The 24,392-nt window shown below is 32.2% G+C and overlaps 4 protein-coding genes across 4 annotated transcripts; all 4 read right to left on the bottom strand.

Annotated features, from left to right (window-relative positions):
- Positions 1 to 1,089: 1,089 nt before the first annotated feature.
- On the bottom strand, positions 1,090 to 2,655 carry LOC11408643 (probable pectate lyase 16). The gene is made up of 4 exons (XM_003611854.2): positions 2,317 to 2,655; positions 1,760 to 2,115; positions 1,510 to 1,645; positions 1,090 to 1,314 (listed from the first exon to the last, which is right to left on the bottom strand). Exons 1-4 carry the CDS (start codon positions 2,650 to 2,652, stop codon positions 1,090 to 1,092), a joined length of 1,053 nt encoding a protein of 350 aa, XP_003611902.2. The 5' UTR covers positions 2,653 to 2,655.
- A 3,639-nt stretch (positions 2,656 to 6,294) lies between these two features.
- Positions 6,295 to 7,794, bottom strand: LOC120580527 (probable pectate lyase 16). The gene is made up of 4 exons (XM_039834250.1): positions 7,522 to 7,794; positions 6,965 to 7,320; positions 6,715 to 6,850; positions 6,295 to 6,519 (listed from the first exon to the last, which is right to left on the bottom strand). The coding sequence occupies exons 1-4, from the start codon at positions 7,768 to 7,770 to the stop codon at positions 6,295 to 6,297; spliced, it is 966 nt and encodes a 321-aa protein (XP_039690184.1). The 5' UTR covers positions 7,771 to 7,794.
- A 1,826-nt stretch (positions 7,795 to 9,620) lies between these two features.
- On the bottom strand, positions 9,621 to 12,788 carry LOC11408642 (cytochrome P450 704B1). Its single transcript, XM_003611852.3, has 6 exons — positions 12,296 to 12,788; positions 11,936 to 12,151; positions 11,557 to 11,853; positions 10,768 to 11,148; positions 10,210 to 10,410; positions 9,621 to 9,983 (listed from the first exon to the last, which is right to left on the bottom strand). The coding sequence occupies exons 1-6, from the start codon at positions 12,614 to 12,616 to the stop codon at positions 9,804 to 9,806; spliced, it is 1,596 nt and encodes a 531-aa protein (XP_003611900.1). The 5' UTR covers positions 12,617 to 12,788; the 3' UTR covers positions 9,621 to 9,803.
- A 1,115-nt stretch (positions 12,789 to 13,903) lies between these two features.
- LOC11409943 (CCAAT/enhancer-binding protein zeta) lies at positions 13,904 to 23,010 on the bottom strand. The gene is made up of 17 exons (XM_003611851.4): positions 22,808 to 23,010; positions 21,151 to 21,916; positions 20,909 to 20,984; positions 20,152 to 20,271; positions 19,812 to 19,887; positions 19,518 to 19,586; positions 19,121 to 19,201; positions 18,715 to 18,786; positions 18,056 to 18,148; positions 17,814 to 17,948; positions 17,586 to 17,669; positions 17,353 to 17,496; positions 17,164 to 17,253; positions 16,945 to 17,027; positions 16,418 to 16,795; positions 15,327 to 15,549; positions 13,904 to 14,848 (listed from the first exon to the last, which is right to left on the bottom strand). The coding sequence occupies exons 2-17, from the start codon at positions 21,848 to 21,850 to the stop codon at positions 14,192 to 14,194; spliced, it is 3,081 nt and encodes a 1,026-aa protein (XP_003611899.2). The 5' UTR covers positions 21,851 to 21,916; positions 22,808 to 23,010; the 3' UTR covers positions 13,904 to 14,191.
- Positions 23,011 to 24,392: the final 1,382 nt, after the last annotated feature.

Below are 24,392 nucleotides of genomic sequence, written 5' to 3'. Positions count from 1 at the left end.
TATAAATCAAACCATTATGATTTAGAACTACATTTTTTATGTATAAAAATATAATTCACAAGAAGTTCTTAGGTCATTATTCAACATCTGTTACTAATTGAATCAATGAGTCACTAGTTGAATTATAATATAACCAAGCAAAACATCTCAAGAACGTTTCTCAACGGTAACCCTTAATCCATGTGCCATTGATAAAATAGTCATCATTCTATATTTCACTTGATGATCAGGCACCAAATTGAACTTGTAAAATCTGCACAAAATAGCCAACACCATCCTCATTTGATGATATGCAGAATCCTTACCAAGACATATCCTTGGCCCTGCCTGTGAAATCAAAATGAAAAAAAAATAAAAAAATTAGGTGTTCGATAAATAGTCTACATTGGATCTACACTTGAAATTATTATTATTATTATTATTTTGAGAAAAGAAATTATTATTATTATTATTTTTTTGACAAAAATAAAATGATATTCATTCATTCAAATCGAGAGATTACATCATTCAACACCGCTAAAAACGTAAAGGATGAATCTGCGAACAAACTCACAGCATCCAAGTTAATAGCATATAACGGCATAATGCCTACAAAAATATATGATAAAATTAAAGTCAACCGGAATATCCATGGCCTCCGGATCTGCAACGTTGACGTTCAAATCTTTGATTGTATAATCGATCTATCAATAGGAATAAAATGAACACCGCAAGAAGACAGGAAAGAAAATAACGCCGCACAAGACGACGAACAACAAATCACCACAATTAGATGATGAAATCACAAAGAAAAAAACCTAGATCTATGTGAAAGTCACTTATTTAGATTGAAATAGAGAGAAAAAGATGAAGAGGGGTGGTTTCAGGTTAAGAATTGACCCAAAACCACCCCCCAATGAAGAAACGGGAAGAGAAAACCTAGAGAGAGAAAATTAGGGCCGGCTTGTTCACTTGAAAATTATTTGATGTCGTCTATTGCTTGCAATTGTTGCTATTCTCTTGAGTAATATGATGATCTAATCGTGTATTGTTCGACAAAACCTTGAAATGCGCCTTGCTTCAAGATCAATATTCTATATGATTTTTTGTTCAACATATAGAGGTTCTACTACATTGAAATGCACCTGAAGATCTTGTTAATGTTCTTACAGATTTAACATCAACAACTTTAAAACCCTGTTCTTTGCTATAATTTGGCTTTGGCACACGACTTCCTTTTGATATTGCAAAGGAGGCTCCATTTTCAAAAGCGTCTCTTACCGAATGAAATTCCCATTTGTCTCCATTTCCATGACCAATTTTTCTCCATGTTACCTAAACACATTATATAATTAGAAAAAAAAAGGTTAGAAAAACCGTGTCATTTTCTTTTCATATTAAAAGTGAAGAAAATAAACTATATATACAAATATCTAAACTCAATCGTGTGATTTATTATTAATTTTAGGTAACTTCATCTTCATTAGTCATTAACAAGTTTAAATGAATGGCATTGCTAAATATGATTACCTCTTTACTCCCAACTTTAGGAGCTATGAAGAGGTTAGATTCACTTTTGAGGCTAGGCCCCATGCTTCCACCGATGGCATATTGCATCCACCCTAAGTAAAGATTGTTGGCTACATGTGCATATCCATGACGAATTCTGAAATGTTATTTTGGCGATAAAAAAATCAACATTGTGTAATAAATTTCCTTTTCTATATTGTATAACTTCAAATTTTATTATTAAAAAACTTTATGAACATCAATACATTACCTTGGCATTCTTTGGTTGCAGTTTGGTCCAAAATGATTGTACACGACAGTAACCTTCATGTTTATGTCCCTCACATACCCATCATCATGTCCAAGAAGCATAACCTTATCTTGTTCTCTAAACCAGTTATTGGAAACAGTCACATTAGTAGAACCTCGTGTGACATCAAGAAGACCATCTTCACAATCATAAAGTGTATTATGATCAATCCAAATTTTAGAAGCGGTGACCAGTCTAATTGCATCTCCATCTACTTGCCCCAAAGAAATCACCTTCCCATTTGGCCCCATCACCATCCCCGGTGTTTGAGCTTTGCAATGATGAATTCGAATGCTATGAATGATAATGTTGGTGGCCTATAAAATAAATACTTGTTACTAATTCATGAAATAGAATTCCGTATAGCTACAATTAGCAAAATAAATTTTGAGAGGAAAAATGTGAAGTTCCTCTCCAAATACATCACTAAATTTAGAGAGATTTTTTTTTGCCAATATATATTTTTTTCTTTCTAATAACTTTCATTTAAAGCGTAATTAATTGTATTTGGTGATTACCTTGAATATCATTAAGCATGCATTATCAGCAATGTGCACATTGACTCCGCGACCATCAATTGTTGTGAAACTGCTGATGAGAAGGGACTTGATGAGTTTAATGTTCATGTCTTTTTTGAATGTGATCCACACTTTACCTTGAATTACAGAAGCTCCATATCTCAACGTACCAGGTTGAGGATTTATAGGATCATCATTTGGGTCAGTAACTTTATATTGGATGATACCCTTACCAATGTTGTTTGTCATCTTTCCAGCATAGCCTACCGAGCAAGTCGCTAGTTGTTGTCTATGTTTTCTCCATTCAGGATTTGGTCTCCAACATCGATCAATCATGTTCATTTTCAATCCCATTAACTTGGTTTGTTTGGCAAAACTAAATTTTGAAGTGAAAAATATGGTAATCACAACGGCCAGAACAAAATGCCATAGGATGAAAGTGGGACCCTTCGATACCATGATGTAGTTAAATATTCTTGACAAACTTCGAATGAATGAAAAAAAAGAGATAAGAAGTGGAAATGTTTTTTTGGTTTATATTGTAGAGGTAGAGGTATATGGAAGTGATTATATATACAAATTTTCTTCAAGTCTGTTAAAGTTGTTTTAAGAAATAATTGGAAAATTTAGCAACTTCCAAATCTTAACCTCATGTTGTAATAGTTACCTAAATTTAGGTAGTAACCATAAACAAAATTTGTTAGTCTAGCATACTACAATAATATGTTGAATTACACCAAATGAAACAAACAACACCATTTTTAGGGGGTGTAAGTGGTTGAGACAACTGATGAAACCAAAAATTCAAAACGAACCAAACTGAAAAAGTATCCGACCTTATTAGGTTTGGTTTGGTTCAAAACCGAACCGAACCAACTTAAATCGAGTTAGTTTGGTTCGGTTCTTAGTTTTTTATTTTAAGATCCCAAGATCCGATAAATCGAACCGATGCTAACCTCACTTCCCATTTTAGTAATATTATCTCTCCTCACATGCACTTATGATTAAGCTCAAAACTAAAGTCCAACATAAAACACTTCTTACTTCATTCACTTTCTCTCATCACTCACACTCTATTTCGTTTATACCAAAAAAGAACACTAGCCGCCAGTCATACCTAACTCATCGTTGCTCACCGTCGTTGGGATCGTCCATCTCTTGTTAGTTTTTTCATGTTAGTTATAGAAAGTAGTTTGAAAAAACAGAGAACCTAGAAAACAAAGTTCTATGAAATATTTGAGTATGTTTGTATGCATGAAATACAAATTTGTTAAAATATGAATTTTTTAATTGTATTTTCAACCGAACCGATCCAAACCAACCAGTTTGGTTTGGTTTCTTTTTTGAAAAACATTAAAAACTAAACCAAACTGAATCGATAAAGATTTCATTGGTTCAAACATTTTTTTACCAAAAACCCATCCAAACTGAACCGCTATAGTATTGTACCCTTTAAATCTTTTAAAATTATTGTATTCTACTCCGTATGGTCCCCAATTTTTAATTTTTTTGAAACTTTTTCCACCCTTTTGGAATGACTCACTCACTGCAAGGGAATGTTCCTCATCATCAAAGGATGAATCTTCGATCAATCTCATAGCTGAAGGTCCACTCTTAGCAACTCTCATGCAGACAACAATTATCATGCATCATCTTGGTGTTTGAACATTTTTTATTTGGTTTTCATTTGGATGATTTTTGTATGATTATTATTAATTTCAAATATGTTTATTTCATTTTTTTTCCAATTTTTTTGTCCTATCTAACCCTTAAAGTTAGAGTTTTTTTTGGTGGAACTTAAAGCTAGAGATTTAACTTTAAGAGTTGATGTAAGTAGATGCACAATTAAGCTTGCCAATATCTATATTTATAATAATTATGTTTACCCATATTAATTTTTAATTTCTTTTTTCATCATGTCTTCTGTTGTGTCAAAAGGCTTTATGAAATGCACATAGTTTTTTTTATAAGCATGAAATGTACATCTTTAGTTACGAGGTAATCAAGTATTAAAACATTACTCTCATATAAACATGTATCATAAATATTTATTTTAGGGTTAATGGTGTTTTTCACCTCTGTAATATAGGTCATTTTCGGTTTTCGCCCCTATAAAATTTTCGGTTTGAATTGCATCCTTGTAAAACTTTTTTTTTCCGGAAAACACCCCTCCCCCATCCAACTCAGCAAATTTGCTTACGTGGCGCTGATTTGGAATTTTTTTTTAATTGGCCATGTGTGAAAAATATATCCACATCAGATTTTATTTTTTTTTAAAAAAAAATCCAAAAAATCATAAAAATATTCTGTTTTTTTTTTCAAAAATTTAAAAAATCGAAAAAATAATTTTTAAAAAATTCAGAAAAAATATTAAGATTTTTTCCGAAATATAAAAAATTCAGTAAAACAGTCATTTTTATTTGGAAAAAAAAAATTATAAAGAACTATTTTTTTGTTTTTTTATATTTCGGAAAAAATCTTAATATTTTTTTTTGAATTTTTTAAAAATTAATTTTCGATTTTTTAAATTTTTCGAAAAAAACTGAATATTTTTATGTTTTTTTTATTTTTTAAAATTTATTTTTAAATATAAAATCTGATGTGGATATATTTTTTACACATGGCCAATTAAAAAAAAATGTCAAATCAGCGCCACGTAAGAGAATTTGCTGAGTTGGATGGGGGAGGGGTGTTTTCCGGAAAAAAAAAGTTTTACAAGGATGCAATTCAAACCGAAAATTTTACAAGGGCGAAAACTGGAAATGGCCTATATTGCAAGGGTGAAAAACACTATTAACCCTTTATTTTATCAACAATACAAGAATAGATTAGTATTATATATATATGGAGGTAGTTTATTAGTTAAAATGTAGAGAAAGACAACAAAATTATAAATCAAACCATTATGATTTAGAACTACATTTTTTATGTATAAAAATATAATTCACAAGAAGTTCTTAGGTCATTATTCAACATCTGTTACTAATTGAATCAATGAGTCACTAGTTGAATTATAATATAACCAAGCAAAACATCTCAAGAACGTTTCTCAACGGTAACCCTTAATCCATGTGCCATTGATAAAATAGTCATCATTCTATATTTCACTTGATGATCAGGCACCAAATTGAACTTGTAAAATCTGCACAAAATAGCCAACACCATCCTCATTTGATGGTATGCAGAATCCTTACCAAGACATATCCTTGGCCCTGCCTGTGAAATCAAAATGAAAAAAAAATAAAAAAATTAGGTGTTCGATAAATAGTCTACATTGGATCTACACTTGAAATTATTATTATTATTATTATTTTGAGAAAAGAAATTATTATTATTATTATTTTTTTGACAAAAATAAAATGATATTCATTCATTCAAATCGAGAGATTACATCATTCAACACCGCTAAAAACGTAAAGGATGAATCTGCGAACAAACTCACAGCATCCAAGTTAATAGCATATAACGGCATAATGCCTACAAAAATATATGATAAAATTAAAGTCAACCGGAATATCCATGGCCTCCGGATCTGCAACGTTGACGTTCAAATCTTTGATTGTATAATCGATCTATCAATAGGAATAAAATGAACACCGCAAGAAGACAGGAAAGAAAATAACGCCGCACAAGACGACGAACAACAAATCACCACAATTAGATGATGAAATCACAAAGAAAAAAACCTAGATCTATGTGAAAGTCACTTATTTAGATTGAAATAGAGAGAAAAAGATGAAGAGGGGTGGTTTCAGGTTAAGAATTGACCCAAAACCACCCCCCAATGAAGAAACGGGAAGAGAAAACCTAGAGAGAGAAAATTAGGGCCGGCTTGTTCACTTGAAAATTATTTGATGTCGTCTATTGCTTGCAATTGTTGCTATTCTCTTGAGTAATATGATGATCTAATCGTGTATTGTTCGACAAAACCTTGAAATGCGCCTTGCTTCAAGATCAATATTCTATATGATTTTTTGTTCAACATATAGAGGTTCTACTACATTGAAATGCACCTGAAGATCTTGTTAATGTTCTTACAGATTTAACATCAACAACTTTAAAACCCTGTTCTTTGCTATAATTTGGCTTTGGCACACGACTTCCTTTTGATATTGCAAAGGAGGCTCCATTTTCAAAAGCGTCTCTTACCGAATGAAATTCCCATTTGTCTCCATTTCCATGACCAATTTTTCTCCATGTTACCTAAACACATTATATAATTAGAAAAAAAAAGGTTAGAAAAACCGTGTCATTTTCTTTTCATATTAAAAGTGAAGAAAATAAACTATATATACAAATATCTAAACTCAATCGTGTGATTTATTATTAATTTTAGGTAACTTCATCTTCATTAGTCATTAACAAGTTTAAATGAATGGCATTGCTAAATATGATTACCTCTTTACTCCCAACTTTAGGAGCTATGAAGAGGTTAGATTCACTTTTGAGGCTAGGCCCCATGCTTCCACCGATGGCATATTGCATCCACCCTAAGTAAAGATTGTTGGCTACATGTGCATATCCATGACGAATTCTGAAATGTTATTTTGGCGATAAAAAAATCAACATTGTGTAATAAATTTCCTTTTCTATATTGTATAACTTCAAATTTTATTATTAAAAAACTTTATGAACATCAATACATTACCTTGGCATTCTTTGGTTGCAGTTTGGTCCAAAATGATTGTACACGACAGTAACCTTCATGTTTATGTCCCTCACATACCCATCATCATGTCCAAGAAGCATAACCTTATCTTGTTCTCTAAACCAGTTATTGGAAACAGTCACATTAGTAGAACCTCGTGTGACATCAAGAAGACCATCTTCACAATCATAAAGTGTATTATGATCAATCCAAATTTTAGAAGCGGTGACCAGTCTAATTGCATCTCCATCTACTTGCCCCAAAGAAATCACCTTCCCATTTGGCCCCATCACCATCCCCGGTGTTTGAGCTTTGCAATGATGAATTCGAATGCTATGAATGATAATGTTGGTGGCCTATAAAATAAATACTTGTTACTAATTCATGAAATAGAATTCCGTATAGCTACAATTAGCAAAATAAATTTTGAGAGGAAAAATGTGAAGTTCCTCTCCAAATACATCACTAAATTTAGAGAGATTTTTTTTTGCCAATATATATTTTTTTCTTTCTAATAACTTTCATTTAAAGCGTAATTAATTGTATTTGGTGATTACCTTGAATATCATTAAGCATGCATTATCAGCAATGTGCACATTGACTCCGCGACCATCAATTGTTGTGAAACTGCTGATGAGAAGGGACTTGATGAGTTTAATGTTCATGTCTTTTTTGAATGTGATCCACACTTTACCTTGAATTACAGAAGCTCCATATCTCAACGTACCAGGTTGAGGATTTATAGGATCATCATTTGGGTCAGTAACTTTATATTGGATGATACCCTTACCAATGTTGTTTGTCATCTTTCCAGCATAGCCTACCGAGCAAGTCGCTAGTTGTTGTCTATGTTTTCTCCATTCAGGATTTGGTCTCCAACATCGATCAATCATGTTCATTTTCAATCCCATTAACTTGGTTTGTTTGGCAAAACTAAATTTTGAAGTGAAAAATATGGTAATCACAACGGCCAGAACAAAATGCCATAGGATGAAAGTGGGACCCTTCGATACCATGATGTAGTTAAATATTCTTGACAAACTTCGAATGAATGAAAAAAAGAGATAAGAAGTGGAAATGTTTTTTTGGTTTATATTGTAGAGGTAGAGGTATATGGAAGTGATTATATATACAAATTTTCTTCAAGTCTGTTAAAGTTGTTTTAAGAAATAATTGGAAAATTTAGCAACTTCCAAATCTTAACCTCATGTTGTAATAGTTACCTAAATTTAGGTAGTAACCATAAACAAAATTTGTTAGTCTAGCATACTACAATAATATGTTGAATTACACCAAATGAAACAAACAACACCATTTTTAGGGGGTGTAAGTGGTTGAGACAACTGATGAAACCAAAAATTCAAAACGAACCAAACTGAAAAAGTATCCGACCTTATTAGGTTTGGTTTGGTTCAAAACCGAACCGAACCAACTTAAATCGAGTTAGTTTGGTTCGGTTCTTAGTTTTTTATTTTAAGATCCCAAGATCCGATAAATCGAACCGATGCTAACCTCACTTCCCATTTTAGTAATATTATCTCTCCTCACATGCACTTATGATTAAGCTCAAAACTAAAGTCCAACATAAAACACTTCTTACTTCATTCACTTTCTCTCATCACTCACACTCTATTTCGTTTATACCAAAAAAGAACACTAGCCGCCAGTCATACCTAACTCATCGTTGCTCACCGTCGTTGGGATCGTCCATCTCTTGTTAGTTTTTTCATGTTAGTTATAGAAAGTAGTTTGAAAAAACAGAGAACCTAGAAAACAAAGTTCTATGAAATATTTGAGTATGTTTGTATGCATGAAATACAAATTTGTTAAAATATGAATTTTTTAATTGTATTTTCAACCGAACCGATCCAAACCAACCAGTTTGGTTTGGTTTCTTTTTTGAAAAACATTAAAAACTAAACCAAACTGAATCGATAAAGATTTCATTGGTTCAAACATTTTTTTACCAAAAACCCATCCAAACTGAACCGCTATAGTATTGTACCCTTTAAATCTTTTAAAATTATTGTATTCTACTCCGTATGGTCCCCAATTTTTAATTTTTTTGAAACTTTTTCCACCCTTTTGGAATGACTCACTCACTGCAAGGGAATGTTCCTCATCATCAAAGGATGAATCTTCGATCAATCTCATAGCTGAAGGTCCACTCTTAGCAACTCTCATGCAGACAACAATTATCATGCATCATCTTGGTGTTTGAACATTTTTTATTTGGTTTTCATTTGGATGATTTTTGTATGATTATTATTAATTTCAAATATGTTTATTTCATTTTTTTTCCAATTTTTTTGTCCTATCTAACCCTTAAAGTTAGAGTTTTTTTTGGTGGAACTTAAAGCTAGAGATTTAACTTTAAGAGTTGATGTAAGTAGATGCACAATTAAGCTTGCCAATATCTATATTTATAATAATTATGTTTACCCATATTAATTTTTAATTTCTTTTTTCATCATGTCTTCTGTTGTGTCAAAAGGCTTTATGAAATGCACATAGTTTTTTTTATAAGCATGAAATGTACATCTTTAGTTACGAGGTAATCAAGTATTAAAACATTACTCTCATATAAACATGTATCATAAATATTTATTTTATCAACAATACAAGAATAGATTAGTATTATATATATATGGAGGTAGTTTATTAGTTAAAATGTAGAGAAAGACAACAAAATTATAAATCAAACCATTATGATTTAGAACTACATTTTTTATGTATAAAAATATAATTCACAAGAAGTTCTTAGGTCATTATTCAACATCTGTTACTAATTGAATCAATGAGTCACTAGTTGAATTATAATATAACCAAGCAAAACATCTCAAGAACGTTTCTCAACGGTAACCCTTAATCCATGTGCCATTGATAAAATAGTCATCATTCTATATTTCACTTGATGATCAGGCACCAAATTGAACTTGTAAAATCTGCACAAAATAGCCAACACCATCCTCATTTGAAGATATGCAGAATCCTTACCAAGACATATCCTTGGCCCTGCCTGTGAAATCAAAATGAAAAAATAAAAATAAAAAAATTAGGTGTTCGATAATTTCACATCTTGGTTCAAAATTTGCAATATGTTAACTATCAATATGGTAGAGAATTGAGAACATGACTCTCTCTCCCAATAAAAAGAATCTGAGTTTGATTCCTGGAAGCACGATAAAAAATAAAATAACCAAAAATCCAAGGTTAACAAAAAAAATATAGGTTAAATTATTTACTTGGAATGCTGTGAATTTGAATGGAGATTCATTCTTAAGAACACCATCTTTAAACCATCTCTCAGGTTTAAATGAAGCTGCATCAGGCCCCCAGTTATACTCCATTCTTCCCATTGAATATGGAACATAAGTTACCATCCCTCCTGCTTTTATTTTGGTACCATCTGGCAACACATCATCCTCTATCACACCCTTGGGATCCTTCAATCAACAATTGATATTTGCACAAAAACATTATTAGTTAAGTTATTGATGTATTTAAAACAACATTTTTAGCATCTATATGTAAACTGATCGTAGTAGTACTATATACACAACTTGTAACACCGAAACCCTAATTCTTATCACAGTAATAAAAATGGAATTATAGCTGCTCTATAGCCGCAGAGGTAGACAAAATTGGCCGAACTGCGGTAACAAATATCGTGTGTTCATTGTCTTTTTCTTTCGTTCTCTTATTTAATCTTTTGTTACTGGTTACTGTTCTAACAGAGATTATGTTTCATGTTTTCAATTTTCATTACAAAACTACCATATTTAGATCCAAAAAATGCATACCTGAGGAACCGCAGGATACAATCTTAGTGTCTCAGTTATGACTGCATGCAAATAATGCAACTTCTCTAGTGAATCTTTATTCAATAACTTTGAAAATTGTACAACTCTTTGATTGAATAATTTAGGGTCATCTTTATCATCATACTGAGGCAAGGTAACATTCTCTTCCTTTGCTTGATTCTCCTCAAAAGTTTTGAGCTCCAAGTAAAGTTTTTGAGCAACATGGGAATGTGTCATCACCATATATATAGCCCATGATAGAGTTGTTGCAGTTGTGTCTCTACCAGCAACCACAAAGTTCAAAACAACGTCTCTTAAACTTTTGTCAGTTGCATGGTTTTCTCCCAATTCAATGAATCTTGATAATATATCATTTTTCATCTGTTTTTTTATAAGATAAGAGTTATATGTTAATATAAATGTTTTAAAAAGAACTAGTTGAACTAATTGTTGTTGAACCATGTTTTAAGATACTGAGAATTGATCGCGGTTGGTCAATCTACTTATTGACCAGTTACGAACTCAACTAGTTGATCCAGCTCGTCTGGTTCTCAAAACACCAGTTAATATGTATGTAAGCTTAGATTTTGAACACCAATAATTGGTTTAGTTGCATAGTTCTAAATTGTGGTATGCGACCGTAATTACAATCACAATACATAACTTTTAGAGGTCCTTACATAATTGGTTTAGTTGCATAGTTCTAAATTGCTAGCATTTTGGCGTAATATTAAGGTTCACATCGTAACCATAACTACAATGTAGAACTATAATGTTGATATATAGTACCTGATTTTGTTGGCCATTCTTTTTAGCATCCTCTATCTCTGCCTTCCTTCTTCTTATTACAGAGTAAGTAAAATCATCAATGATTTTGATGCTCTTACCAAGTTGTGCTTCTGAGCCAAGATTTAGAATTTTCTTAATTTTCCATAAGGGATCAATGAAGCGAAGTGTTACAATTATATTAGCAGTATCAAAAGCTTGAGCAAAAGAATTGTTTGGTGAGTTAGGATTCAATGTTCCAATTTCCACTCCAAAACCAACTTTGCATATGGAGTCTAATGTCATTCTCATCAATAACTCCTAAAAATTCAGTTAATATAGGGAAATCAAAAGTGCGTTTAAACCAAATTATAAGCATCGAGAATGTTTGTATTTGTAATACCTGCATGTCTATTTGTTGGTTGAGAAAAGATGATTGACTTAAAATGGTTGAGAGTTTTAAAGCATATTCTTTGAAAACTTTGGTGCTAAAATCCCTCAAATTTCTTGATGCAAATTCTAAGCTCGCAGTTTTCCTTTGTCTCTTCCAAAGCTCTCCATCAACATTAAATATCCCATGTCCTAGTAGAACTTCCATATATGAATGGAACACTTCACCCTGCATTCATAATCAAATGTATTTTCATCAAAAGAATTAATATAATGCAAGTAAAAGGAAAATTAACGTTAAACATGAATTCAAACATGCTATTGAAATCAATAAGGGCTATTGAAGTGAAGAAAAAAAAAAAAAAACGATTACTTTTGGGTAATTACTGAAGTTGGTCTTAAGAACATGTTCAACATTAACAGGATCAGCAATGTATGTATAAGTTGTGAACGGCATGGGGACAACAACAGTTTTGGACATGGAAAAATATTGGACAAGCCAATCATGCATTCTATCATAGTTCATCAATTGTTCAATTGCAGCTCCAAGAAATGGCCAAGTTTTGGGTCCTTTTTTGTTCCTTTGACTCCATCTATGTAAGAATATCCATGAAAAAATCATGCATATCAATATCACTAACCCTCCCATGTTGTTGTATCTGTTCCTAAAAGGGGCAATGATTGTGAGATTCATGCCTTGTCTCACTTTTAAGACATGTAAAATTAGCTCAATATGGATTATTTAATGTGTCACAAGAGATGGATGTGTGAGTGGTTATTTGATGAGTATTTTTATATTAATTAAGTATCTGAGGTGGTTAAATTGTAGGTTGCTAACTGGTTTATTTTATAAATAAAATGGTTTGAGTTGTGTCAGTCGGTAGGACAATGCATTATTATATGTAGAGGTCGGGGTTCGAACCCCAGATACCCCATTTATTCACCTTATAAGGTGAATTCTAGCCACTAGTCTACTTGACAAAAAAAAAGGGTTAATTAAGTTTTTGGTCCTTATAAATATCTGCAGTTTTGTTTTTAGTCCCTATAAAAATAAATCACACTTTTTTAGTCCCTATAAAATTTTCCGCTAGTGTTTTTAGTCCCTGTTAAATTAAAATTTGTTTAATTATACTTAAAATTTTAAATTTTTTAATAATTTTTTACATACTTGTTTAAAACATTATAAAAGGTTCCGCCACAATAAATTAGCTCAAAATTTTATTTTTAGGTCCAAATTTTCGTTAGTTTTATCTTGAATTTTTTGCGTTTTAAAAAAATTATATTTAATTCATTACATGTTAAAAAATTCTAATTTTTTATAAAAGAGATTATTATAATGTTCTTAACATGTCTGTTAAAAATCATTTAAAATATAAAAGTTTAAGTATAATTAAACAAATTTCAATTTAACAGAGACCAACACATACTTTTAGTCTTTGTAAAATTAAAATTTGCTTAATTGTGCTTAAACTTTTAAATTTATAACATATTTTTCACATACTTACTTAGAATATTATACAAAGTTCCTCCGCAAAAAAGTAACTTAAAAAGGTCCAAATTTTCATTAATATAATCTTGAAAATTTGGTTTTTAGAAAAATTCATATTTAATTCATTCCATGTTAAAAAACTAAATTTTTTTTACAAAAGAGTGTCTTACGATGTTATGAACATGTATGTAAAAAAAATTTCAAAAATTTAGAAGTTTAAGCATAATTAAACAAATTTTAATTTAACAGGGACTAAAAACACTAACAGAAAATTTTGTAGGAACTAAAAAATATGATTTATTTTTATAGGGACTAAAAACAAAACTACAGGGACCAAAAATATAATTAACCAAAAAAAAATGGTTTGAGTTTTAGATTTGTAGTAACAACTTGGTCACAATCTTGTAGTGGATGAGTCATACATCTGTAAAATAAAGAAAAAGCCTCATTCGTTTTGTGCCCTCACTTAAATTTCCTAGCATGTATAACATATTAAAAATATTCTGTGATTATTTTAAATCAATAATTGTTATTTGAAATGAAAAATACAAGAGACATGAAAGTGATTCTCTTTTAACTTCAAGGGTTTCGTCTTAGACCTAGAAGTTCCGGATTCAAGACCCACAAATACCTTTAGAGGGAGGTAAATGTAAATTTCTCTATAAGTGTCATTTGAGTTCGAATATTTGTAGAAAGAAGCATTTTAAGAATGCATGGTCATCAACAACCACAAACAAAACTTGTGAAGACCATAAATAATACAAGTTACTTGGAGATACTTCATTGACCAGACTTCTTTTTTCTTTTCTTGGATTTGTTTTTCTTCTGAGAAGGTTTTTTCTCAGCATCATCACCATCCAGTATATGTTCAAACTCTTCATAACTTGCAAATGGAGATGCACCACTTTTGCCACCAATTTTACGTTTTCTTTTTCTTTTGTTAACATTATCCTCAACATCATCAATATCACCTATGTCAAGATCATTGTCATCATCAACGGCAGCAAATGGAGTATTATCAGCATCATCCTCTTCCATATCTGAGGGTATATCTATCTCTGCATCACTAACATCTCCAATATCTATCTCTCCATCACTAACATCACCAATCAAGTCATCCTCATCCTCATTGGCTACATTATCCAAATCATCATAATCATAGTCACCGTCTGGTCCCAAAGTGGGATCAGCAGAATCCAAGAGATCCTCAATCTCTTCATTATCACTTTCATCACCACCATCAATGTCATCATCGCCATCAGCATCAAAATAATCTGCAGCATCCTCTTCATCAGTAGATTTCTTCTTCTTTTTCTTTGGTTTTGAAGAACTCTTTTTGATTGTATAAAATTTATGGAAAACAAGATCCTCTGGCGGTACATCTACTTCAGCTAGTGAAAGAATCTCTGGCCCAACCAAGAGGTTGTTAAGATCCATCTGCAAAATGGAAAGGAAAAAAAAATGTTAACAAGTTGAATCAGAAGGCTGGAGGAAGGTGCATTAACCCTAAAAATCAAGTTGCTGGAAAAGCAACGATGAGAATGGTTGGTTGGTAAAAAATGTAACATTTTAACACAAATTTGAATGGTTAATGTGGTTCAAATATGTTGTTAATTACGTTCAGCGACGGCTAATGAATATAACAAGGAAATATATATGATATTCGAATTTTGAACGTCATTAACCAAAATTTTCAGAGGAGCAAATATATATGATATTTGATTAACCATAACTAGTGTTCAAATATATACACTTGAAAATGGTGGTTAATTGTGTTCAATGATGGTTAATAAGTTGCAATACTTTGTTCTATTCATCAACTATCCACTGAATGTAATCAACCAAATACTTGTATTGCATTAACCATTTAATTTAATGTCAAATTTGTATCGCAACATAACAACTCTTTGTTTACCTGCTTGATTGGTTCAATCTGAGAACCACCATGCCAAGTGGTTTGTTTTGGTTTTTTCTCCATGAATTTATCTAGGAAAGCTGTTAAAGAGAGGTCGTTTAAAGGGTTTCCATTGTAGACAATGTTGGCACCAGAAAGAAGAGTTCTTGCCATGGTGGCAACTGAAGGGTGTGCATGTGAAGCAAGCACCAATAACTCCCACCAACTTACACGGTCTGCATTGCTGTTGGGATGGATAAATAATTTAGTTAGAAAGTGCTATAAGAAAATGAATACAAGAAAGGTGCTAAATATTATTTAATTGAATAGAGAATAAAAGTAAATTTTGCATGAGTTATCTATATAATTTGTTTCTATAAACTATTTTGAGAGTTTGAGAATAAGCTAAATATTTATAGATATGCATAAGTGTTGTGAGTCGAAAGTCCCACATCTAGATAGTGCCTATATTATAATACTCAGGTAACCTTACATGCTAGTTTTGTAGGGTTGAGCCAAGAGGATGATATTGGAGCCAATATGAGACACTCATATTATCCATGAAAAATGTGCAATAGTCTTGGACGTGAGATGTGTGTTGAAAAATACTCAAGTCCCACATAGGTTAAATACAAAGACCTAAATAGAGTTTATTAAACTTGAGCAATTTTCACCTTACAAGCTGATTTTGCGTTGAGTTAGGTATAAAGCAGAATAAAATATTATCATAAACTGTCTAAATAATCTTCCGCAAGTGTTTACAGCATAGATAAACTCAAGCTTTTCCAAAAACCCTATTTAGTATAACAGTAAGAGTTGCTAAATAATCTTTCTTATTATAACGGCCACCAATGGCACCCGTTATTGCAACCTCTCATCTACCAGAATTGTTAACCACTTTTCTCTTCCAATTAGAGGCAAACACAGTATATTATGGACCCAATAGCATTTTACCCATTCCGCTCTTGCAGTGTATTTTTGGTTAGAAGCAATGTGGCATGTCCTTGTGCAGTTTATGTATCCCCCAATGCTTTGAACAAACGATTGCAGAAAAAGTTTGTTCTTTGATATCTCAAGTGAGAACTAATATGAAAATAAATCAAACAAATTACCAATAAGAGGGCTCTCTGTGTCGTGGATCATAGCCTCCTGGCAACACAGGCTTCTTGGTAGATTCCTGTGTTTTTTTATCTTCATCGTCTGATTCAGACTTTGATTTTTTATGTTTCATTTTACTCTTTGCAAGTGAAAAATTTCCATCCTCCAAAGCATCATCTAAATCGTCGTCGTCGTCTTCAGAAGATGCTAGCTGATCATCTTCACCTTCGGAAGAATCTGTGTCAGAATTGGCAGTGTCACCATTCTGAACAGGTAGAATATCATCACTTGGTTTATTTGATACAGCTACAGGTTTCTCATCAGTTTCTTCTACAACATCTTCAAAGTGTTCAAGCTCATCGTCAATAGACTCATTCTGCAATGCCGTGTTCCTATAAGACAAATGAAGATGATGGATATATGATTATCCTTTCTGGTCAAATGAATAACAATGTACAAATCTTTCACACTGACAATTATAAAAAAAATATGTAGTAATATTGGCAATGAGATGGAGCAAACATCACCCATCATTACTTACCATAAAGGTGGTCTGGCTTTAAATAGTTCGGAAAGAAGGAAAAGGCATGCACAGGCATATTGTGGTGGCTGCTGAAGTGCAATCTGAATGAATAAAAATCATTGTGTTATCTAATCTTATTGTATCTTATAAAAAGACGAAAGATAGAGAAAGTGTTATCTAATCTTATTGCATCTTATAAAAAGACGAAAGATAGAGAGAGCAAAGTTTAATAATTACCTGCAGTAGACGTTTAGAAAATGCAGCTACTCGCTTTAAATTAACATCCCTTTTCATTGCTCTTAGAATAAGTGCAATAAACATTTCTGCCTGAGAACAAACTAGTTAGAAGAAACCTACAGGGTGAATAAAAGTAAAAAAGGTAGCATTTCTGTCCCGAAGGTGAAAATGTTTTAAGAGTTTTCTTGCCTTGGACGTATTCATGGCAGCTGGAAGCAGGAGTTTGGAGTACAAAGCACGGTAAAATCGATCACTGGCTATCTGATTCTTGGATGAAATTTTATCAAGAAGCATCAGAGCTTGAACCCCTACATTAAAATTTTTTGAATGAACCTGCAAGGTTACAGTTTTTGTCAAAATCTCTGTAAGAACCAATTGAAAAAGTAGGTTTCAATTATATCAGTGTACTGAGTAGTGACTACCAATTGGAAAAGTACTGGTGTTTGAACATCAACGATGTCATCGGCTTCATCACTCGAGACAAAAGGAAATGCTCTATTCACTCCCTGTGAAAATAGCAAAAGATTGTGCAATTCAAGACAAAGGTTGTGGAAAATCCCGGAGAATGACTGAATTTGACATCTTAAAAATTTCACAATCATTAATTAATTTATTTATGAAAATTCATAATATTACTGTTGTATACTTACCGTTAAGAGAGCTGATAGAAGCCTGGAGTCCATTTCCGCATGCAATTCTGAGAACTCTTCGGTTTTTTTTTCTTTTGCATTCTCCTTACCGCTTTTATCGACCGTTTGATTGTTGCTTGGGCCAGTGATCAAAACCTGAAGATTTCTAATTGTTAATGATTTTCCTATTTTTCTAACCTATGTGGATTTATCATGGTTAGAGATAAGCTAAGGGGTAGGAGGATATTAGGGAAAACCAATACCTTAAACAGTGCAAAATATACATCAATTAGACGTTTCGCTACTTTTGGTCCATCTCCTTTATTGGTGAGACGAAGTTGGCTCAGGAAGTTAACCTTAAAACACAGAAAAGGGAATGAAATAATTCAGTCAAGGCATGTCAAAAGTCATCAACAATTAAAAGGCCACTTTTGTGACAACAGAAAAGTGATTTAAAAAGATAAACTCTTACTATTAGAATTCTTCTGAGTGAAGAATTCTTACATTGTGGTCTGAAATTTATTTCATTGAATGAGTGAATCAAGTTACAAGACAACATATTTATATAGTTGGAACAGATAATTGAAAGCTTAACAGCTAGGAAACAAATTCAAACATAATAACTGAATCTAAACAGCCTCAACAGAGGTCGTTTTTAAGCATTCAGTGTTATTATAATTAAAATGCAATTACAGTATAATTATATACTCAAATACTTGCCATACAGAATGTTCTCATTTAACAAAAGCATTATACGAAGATGGGAATGACAATAAAGAAAAGGTACAATATGTTGCAAGATCTAATATTCAAGGTACTTACGAGTGTGACAAATCTGTTACATCTGAAGAAAAGAAGCATGGAGCAACTAAATTTGCGTTCAATGACTTGAGAACTGTAAGAATAGAAAAGTAAGACTTACAGCATGGTATTGTCCACGTGGTCCTAAATGAGGCCGAAAGAGAAAAGAATCCACCTCATTAACAACCACAGCCTGCATCAGAAAAATAAATAACAAGTATATATTAAGAAGGATGACATCAGTAACGAAAACAAATTAGGAGGTAAATATGAGACTGAATGTACAAGCATGTGTATCATCTTCAAATAACGTAAGCCCCAGAAAAGAAAATAGTCCAAATCTTCTAAAAGTGAAGAAAATCAAAAACAAAATAAACCAAATGAAGCATGAGTAACATTTCTTCAAGTATATAGCTATTTCCTAGCAACGTTGATAAACTCCAAAAATTGGCTAAAAGATAAATTATTGATACTTCCACTACTAAATTGAAAAGGTTGAAACAATAGATGCTGATAAGTATACATACCTTCATATTTGGGTGCTGAGACAAAAGGTTGGACAAGTGATAGTCGGCATTAGATGCTGCTTTATTATCTGGATCCCCAAGCTAAAGAAAACAAAAAACAGAAGTGCTTAGTTACAGTTTGTTGGAGTTCTGGGAAGCATACTTAACACCTTCTAAAGTATGTAGCACACCTTCTAAAACCTATGTAGCACCGACACTACAAATTGAAGAAGTGTCTGGAGCCTGACACAAAGTCAGTATCCAACACTGACACATTGCACTAAATCACTTTCATTTTCTTAAATTATTATCAGTGTTGTGTCCAGTGTCTGTGCAAGTGCTTTGTAGCCTATAACACCATCAAATGAAATATCAAATATGTTTCAAATAAGCCATAGCTTAGTGTTAGTTAACTCACTTTATTAACAAGTGCAGAAAGCAGTCTGCGCTCTTGCTCCGACTTCCTACTTAGTAGAACATATATGGTCTGCAAGCAAAGAAAGACAGCCACCCAATATTTATTAGTTTAGTCACATTACATAAGTTATAGCACTAATCTTAAAACATGTCTTCACGCATTACATAAGTTATACAAATAAAAATTAAAACAGCAAAATGCAAGGAGGATAACAAGACAAATTGTTTCCTGTTGGTCACAGGTTGAATTTCTACAAAAACTTTCATTTAAGCCAAAATATTTTTAGTTACTAACCTTTAATGACTTGTTTTTCAGAGCAGGTAGCATGTCTCGGGAGGCTTCTTCAAGTGCAACGACAAACCGTTCATATCTGAGGCAACAGAAGATAGCAAATTAAACACTAAAAAGCTTGACAGATAAATGAACATTGCTTTTGAAAACTGACAATATTTGATTACTCAACACTAATATTGAAAATGTGAGGTAAAGTATCACAGAGGAAAGTTTTGGACTGTCAGCTACTGCAATTAACAAGTCAGTATCATTTAGAATGTGCTTAAGAAACCTTTGACCGAGTCAAATCAGAGTATATGATTTATGATTATGATCATGAACAAAGTTTTGTCAAACAAACCTCTGCTTCAAACATTCCTCCCAATACCAGAAAAGTAGAAGGGAATGGCCATCTTTAGTTTCAGGAATGTGATTTAATGGCCGCTGTATCAGGGTCTTCAATTTACGATCTGGTAATAAGCTGTAAGCAAGATAGGGAAAAAAATGAAGTAAATCATAAGCAAGATGGGAGAAAATATGAAATCGGTGCAATGGTGATGCATGTGATTCAATGCTATCCAAATTATACATGTTTCCTCTGAAGTCCAAATAATCAGATAGCTTACAAGTAAGCAACTCATAAAATTGGATTCTTTTTCCTACCCTCTTTGTAATGCAAATATACAACACAATATCATATATATATTCAAATAAATTGACATGTATTGACACTGAAAAAATTATACACTACAAATCATAATGACAGCTAGATTAATAGAAAAAATTGACTTTAATCATATCAACCTTAAAATTCATACAAATAGTGGTTTCCGATTGGTTGACAGTGTAAAAAGGTTTACACTGACAATGCATCAAAATTAATCTCTCTCTAAGTCTAAACATATATAGTTAGCTCTTGGTAGAGTAGCATGGGGTGTGCAAAGGAGAGTTTAGATAACTAAATATTTTACATTTGATGAATTTTATTGCTTCCAAAACCTTCATAAAGATTTTTTCTCATTCTTCTTGGAGAATCTTTTTGAAAAGTCTACATGATTCATGATTTTTTCATAATTGGGAGGGCATGTGAGAGGGAGAGACAATGGGGAAAGGCGGACCTTGCAATAAATAATTCTTGAAGTGCTTCAAAGCCTGACAAGGCATGGCGCTTTCCGACCTTGGATGTCACCATTCCTAGAGTAAACAATAAAATCCATCAAAGGCTCAAAGTCAATCAAATAAATAAACTGTCTTGGGCACATAAGGAAAGGACAAATGATAATACAACAGCAGCAGCAGCAGCAGCAGCAGCCAACCAAAACAAAGAAATAAATAGAAAAAATGTGAGAGTTGAATTTACCTAAAAGAGCATCAAGAGACCTCAAATTTGCAACAGGATTATCACCAACCAAGACAGAAAAGGCAGAAACTTTATCAGCAGCAGTACCAGACCTCTGAGTAGAAATCAACATCTTAATATCACTACTACGTCCCCTAGTCGATTCATAATCCTGAGCAAATTGTGCCATCAATCTCTCACCCAATACCCTCTTCTTCTCAACAAAACCTTTCCACTCACCCAAATTTTTCACGTCCACTTTCTTCCCTTCCCCAATCACCTTACCTTCAAGCTCACCTGCATCCTCAAACCAAACACCCAATTCACTTGCTTTCATCAATGGAAGCTTTGGAAGATTCTTGAACTTGTTGTAGTACCCTTTTTCCTTATTAGCATCGTTGTTCAATGACAAAACAGGGGGTTTCGGTTTAGGTTCTGGTTTTTTCAATTTCGAATTTTCATGGGGTTGATTGCTTTTGCCAAAAGTTTTGTTATTTGGCTTTTGGTTATTTTGGGGTGTGACTTTTTCAGGTGTTTTTTGTTGCTGTGGTTGTTGTTTCTTTGGTTTGGTTTTGCGAAAATCGACATCGTTGAAACCTGAAGAATTGGTTTGGGAAGTGGATAAGCCGAGTGAAGAAGCGAAAGAAGCTACTTCGGATTTGAGAAGGTTGATGTCTTCTGTATTTGTCAAGGGTTTGTCGGATTTTGATTTTGCCGCCATTGTTGCAAGTTGAAGGAAGGAAGAGAAAGTTTCACCAGCGCCACACCACAAGTTCAGATCCGGCAGCTACACAAATCAACGAACGTGCAATCTTTACTTTAGATCAGCAATTTTGCGGGTAATACAAATCAAATAGAGAAAATAATAGAAGTTTAAAAGTTGGTATTGTAACCAAGGCCGTCCCAATCAAATTGGAGGCCAGACTCATAATAAAAATAGGCCCCTAGTAAAATAAAAACACAATTTTTTTTAAGGGGTGCTACATGTGGATTTGTATGTTATCAAAGCATTGACACTGATGATGGGTCAATAGTTCATAGGGATTTTTACTTTTCTTCTATTCAATTTTATCATCTTCTAATTGAGATTCATTGGCACAGTTTTGTAAAGTTCAAACAGACAAGTGAAAATACTTATGTTCAATTTGTATGTTATCAAAGCAGTATGCTTGCTCTCAAAATCCTTTACTTAGCCCTATCGTAGAACCCACAAAATTTATCTTCTAAGCAGTTTTTTTTACTGATTTTCTAAACGGTGTTGTTCAAATTCCACAATAGCTACTATTTGACAACACTTTGTGCTAAATAGAATATGGCAGAACAATAAGAACATTGATTCTGTCTGTGAACAAGTACAATTTTGCTCAGCAAATTGAGCATTTCGAATCTACATACTATTACTCCAGCTTTGCAATGTTAATTTCGTCTCATTTGGGATTCAAATTAAGACACTCTAAGTAATAGCATTTATTTCTATTTACACTTGTAATGCAATCATTAAACTATATGGTAAAATTCATAAACAATGGTGCAAACTCAATTTGAGCCACGACATCAACAAGGTTTAATGTCTTATTAATTATTCTTAGTGGAATTAGAATTGTTTCTTATTATTAATCAACAATTCACAATCCTGCAGTGAAATTAGCAAAGAAAAAAGAGCAATTTTGAAACTAACCTTAAATTTTATATTTTCCTTTTTCCCCTTTGGAATGGTGGTGACTGGTAGTGGCGGGGCGCGGCAGTGTCGTGTGGTGTTAGGGTTGAGAAGAAGAAGAAGAAGCGTGAGTCTGACTGTTTGAGAAGAAGAAACAATTTTTTTAAGTGGAGCCTCACGTTTGATGAAGGAGACGCAAATAGAAGAAACTCAACAAATAGGGTTTAAGAATTTTATTTTATTTTTAAAGAAAAATAATTGGGTTTAAGAATTGCCGTCCTTTTTTTTTTTTTTTGGTAAGACATTGTTAAGAAATACTTAAATAAAAATTTTGTGTTTTTTATTTATTTATTAAAACACTAAAATATAAAAGATAGGAGATGCTTGAATCAATACAGCAGAATCATAAAGTACATAATATGTAAAAAGAAATTCCAAATCTATCCGGTAAAAGAAAGAACCTAAGAAAAGAGGTGGTCAAGTCAACCATTGTACAGAAAGATAGACAGATTATGATCATTTTGGCCATAATAGTTGCTACACCCTCCGTTTCAAAACACATGTCCAGGTCAATCACTTCACATATGCCAATGCACAATTTTTACCGTTAATATCTTTAATTATCTAAAGTATAAAAATATAAAAATTTAATATTTTGAAAATATTTGTCGAGACAAATCAAACAACATTTTACATGCTAATATTTGTATTTATAAATTAGTTAGAAAGTATGGTCAAAGTAAGTCAATTAAATAGTACACATTGCAAAAAATGAACATGTATTTTAAAACATAGGGAGTACAAGACTACCTTCTCTATGAAAGTTAGTATAAAAAAAATTGTGTTGAGAATGTAAGTTTTTACTTTTAATGAAGCGATAATTACACTATCTTTTATAAAAACTTGCATATTTTGGTTGCTTAACTAATGCACTCGAGACACCAATTAACATTCTTTTTTTTTTTTTTAAATGTTATGGGAATTTTCATATTATAGGAGTTTTTACCATGTTTTTGGGTGGAAAATGAGTTTTTCATTTATTCGGAATATACAATCCGAAAACCCCATTAAAACTTTTTTTTTTCATATTATAAAATCAGACACTCCCTACACACCCTCTTGTGCCAAGAATTCAAGGAAAATTAGTTCATATTATATAATCAACACAAAGATTGAGTTTATTTGAAATATGGATAGTCGGTTTAAGAACTATGCTAACCTCTGTAACCCTTCTCTTGTGTTTCAGGTCATTGTTAACTGTTTTCGTTGAGTCCTAGTCGAAAATCCGATTTTCAAACTAATTCATGAGATTGTTTTGAAACTTTTTTGAAAAATAAAATAAAATAAAATAAAAATCAAAGGAAATATGAATTACCTACTTATTTCTTTATTTTTATTTTTTTGTTACAAAGGATAATAATTACCTACTTATTTCATTCATCCAGCTTGCATATGCGTCACAATTTATTTATTTAAATGATATAAATTATTAAAGGCGCGCGATGGTCTTCAACCACATAATATTTTTTTAATTACATTTTTTAAGAGCTTAATTCGATTAGTAAAGATATCGTTTAAGATATGCAGAAATCATAGTTTGAACATC

This window comes from Medicago truncatula, chromosome 5 (assembly GCF_003473485.1).
Source record: "Medicago truncatula cultivar Jemalong A17 chromosome 5, MtrunA17r5.0-ANR, whole genome shotgun sequence".
Taxonomy (NCBI): domain Eukaryota; kingdom Viridiplantae; phylum Streptophyta; class Magnoliopsida; order Fabales; family Fabaceae; genus Medicago; species Medicago truncatula.
The sequence above is the reverse complement of the archived record's forward strand: the minus strand, read 5'-3'. Positions and strand labels throughout refer to the sequence as shown.

Bases quoted from the DNA above. Each gene is read 5' to 3' on its own strand.
- LOC11409943 (XM_003611851.4), bottom strand. From the start codon at position 21,850: ATGGCGGCAAAATCAAAATCCGACAAACCCTTGACAAATACAGAAGAC. The intron at 18,149-18,714 runs GTAAGTCTTACT...CTGTGTTTTAAG, and splicing joins CACGTGGACAATACCATGCT to GTTAACTTCCTGAGCCAACT. The intron at 15,550-16,417 runs GTAATTTGTTTG...CCATCCCAACAG, and splicing joins CACAGAGAGCCCTCTTATTG to CAATGCAGACCGTGTAAGTT.
- LOC11408643 (XM_003611854.2), bottom strand. From the start codon at position 2,652: ATGATTGATCGATGTTGGAGACCAAATCCTGAATGGAGAAAACATAGA. The intron at 2,116-2,316 runs GTAATCACCAAA...TTTATTTTATAG, and splicing joins CATGCTTAATGATATTCAAG to GCCACCAACATTATCATTCA. The intron at 1,315-1,509 runs GTAATCATATTT...TAATGTGTTTAG, and splicing joins CTAAAGTTGGGAGTAAAGAG to GTAACATGGAGAAAAATTGG.
- LOC11408642 (XM_003611852.3), bottom strand. From the start codon at position 12,616: ATGAATCTCACAATCATTGCCCCTTTTAGGAACAGATACAACAACATG. The intron at 11,854-11,935 runs GTATTACAAATA...CTGAATTTTTAG, and splicing joins ACCAACAAATAGACATGCAG to GAGTTATTGATGAGAATGAC. The intron at 9,984-10,209 runs GTAAATAATTTA...TTGATTTCACAG, and splicing joins TCAAATTCACAGCATTCCAA to GCAGGGCCAAGGATATGTCT.
- LOC120580527 (XM_039834250.1), bottom strand. From the start codon at position 7,770: ATGACAAACAACATTGGTAAGGGTATCATCCAATATAAAGTTACTGAC. The intron at 6,851-6,964 runs GTAATGTATTGA...ATAACATTTCAG, and splicing joins TGCAACCAAAGAATGCCAAG to AATTCGTCATGGATATGCAC. The intron at 6,520-6,714 runs GTAATCATATTT...TAATGTGTTTAG, and splicing joins CTAAAGTTGGGAGTAAAGAG to GTAACATGGAGAAAAATTGG.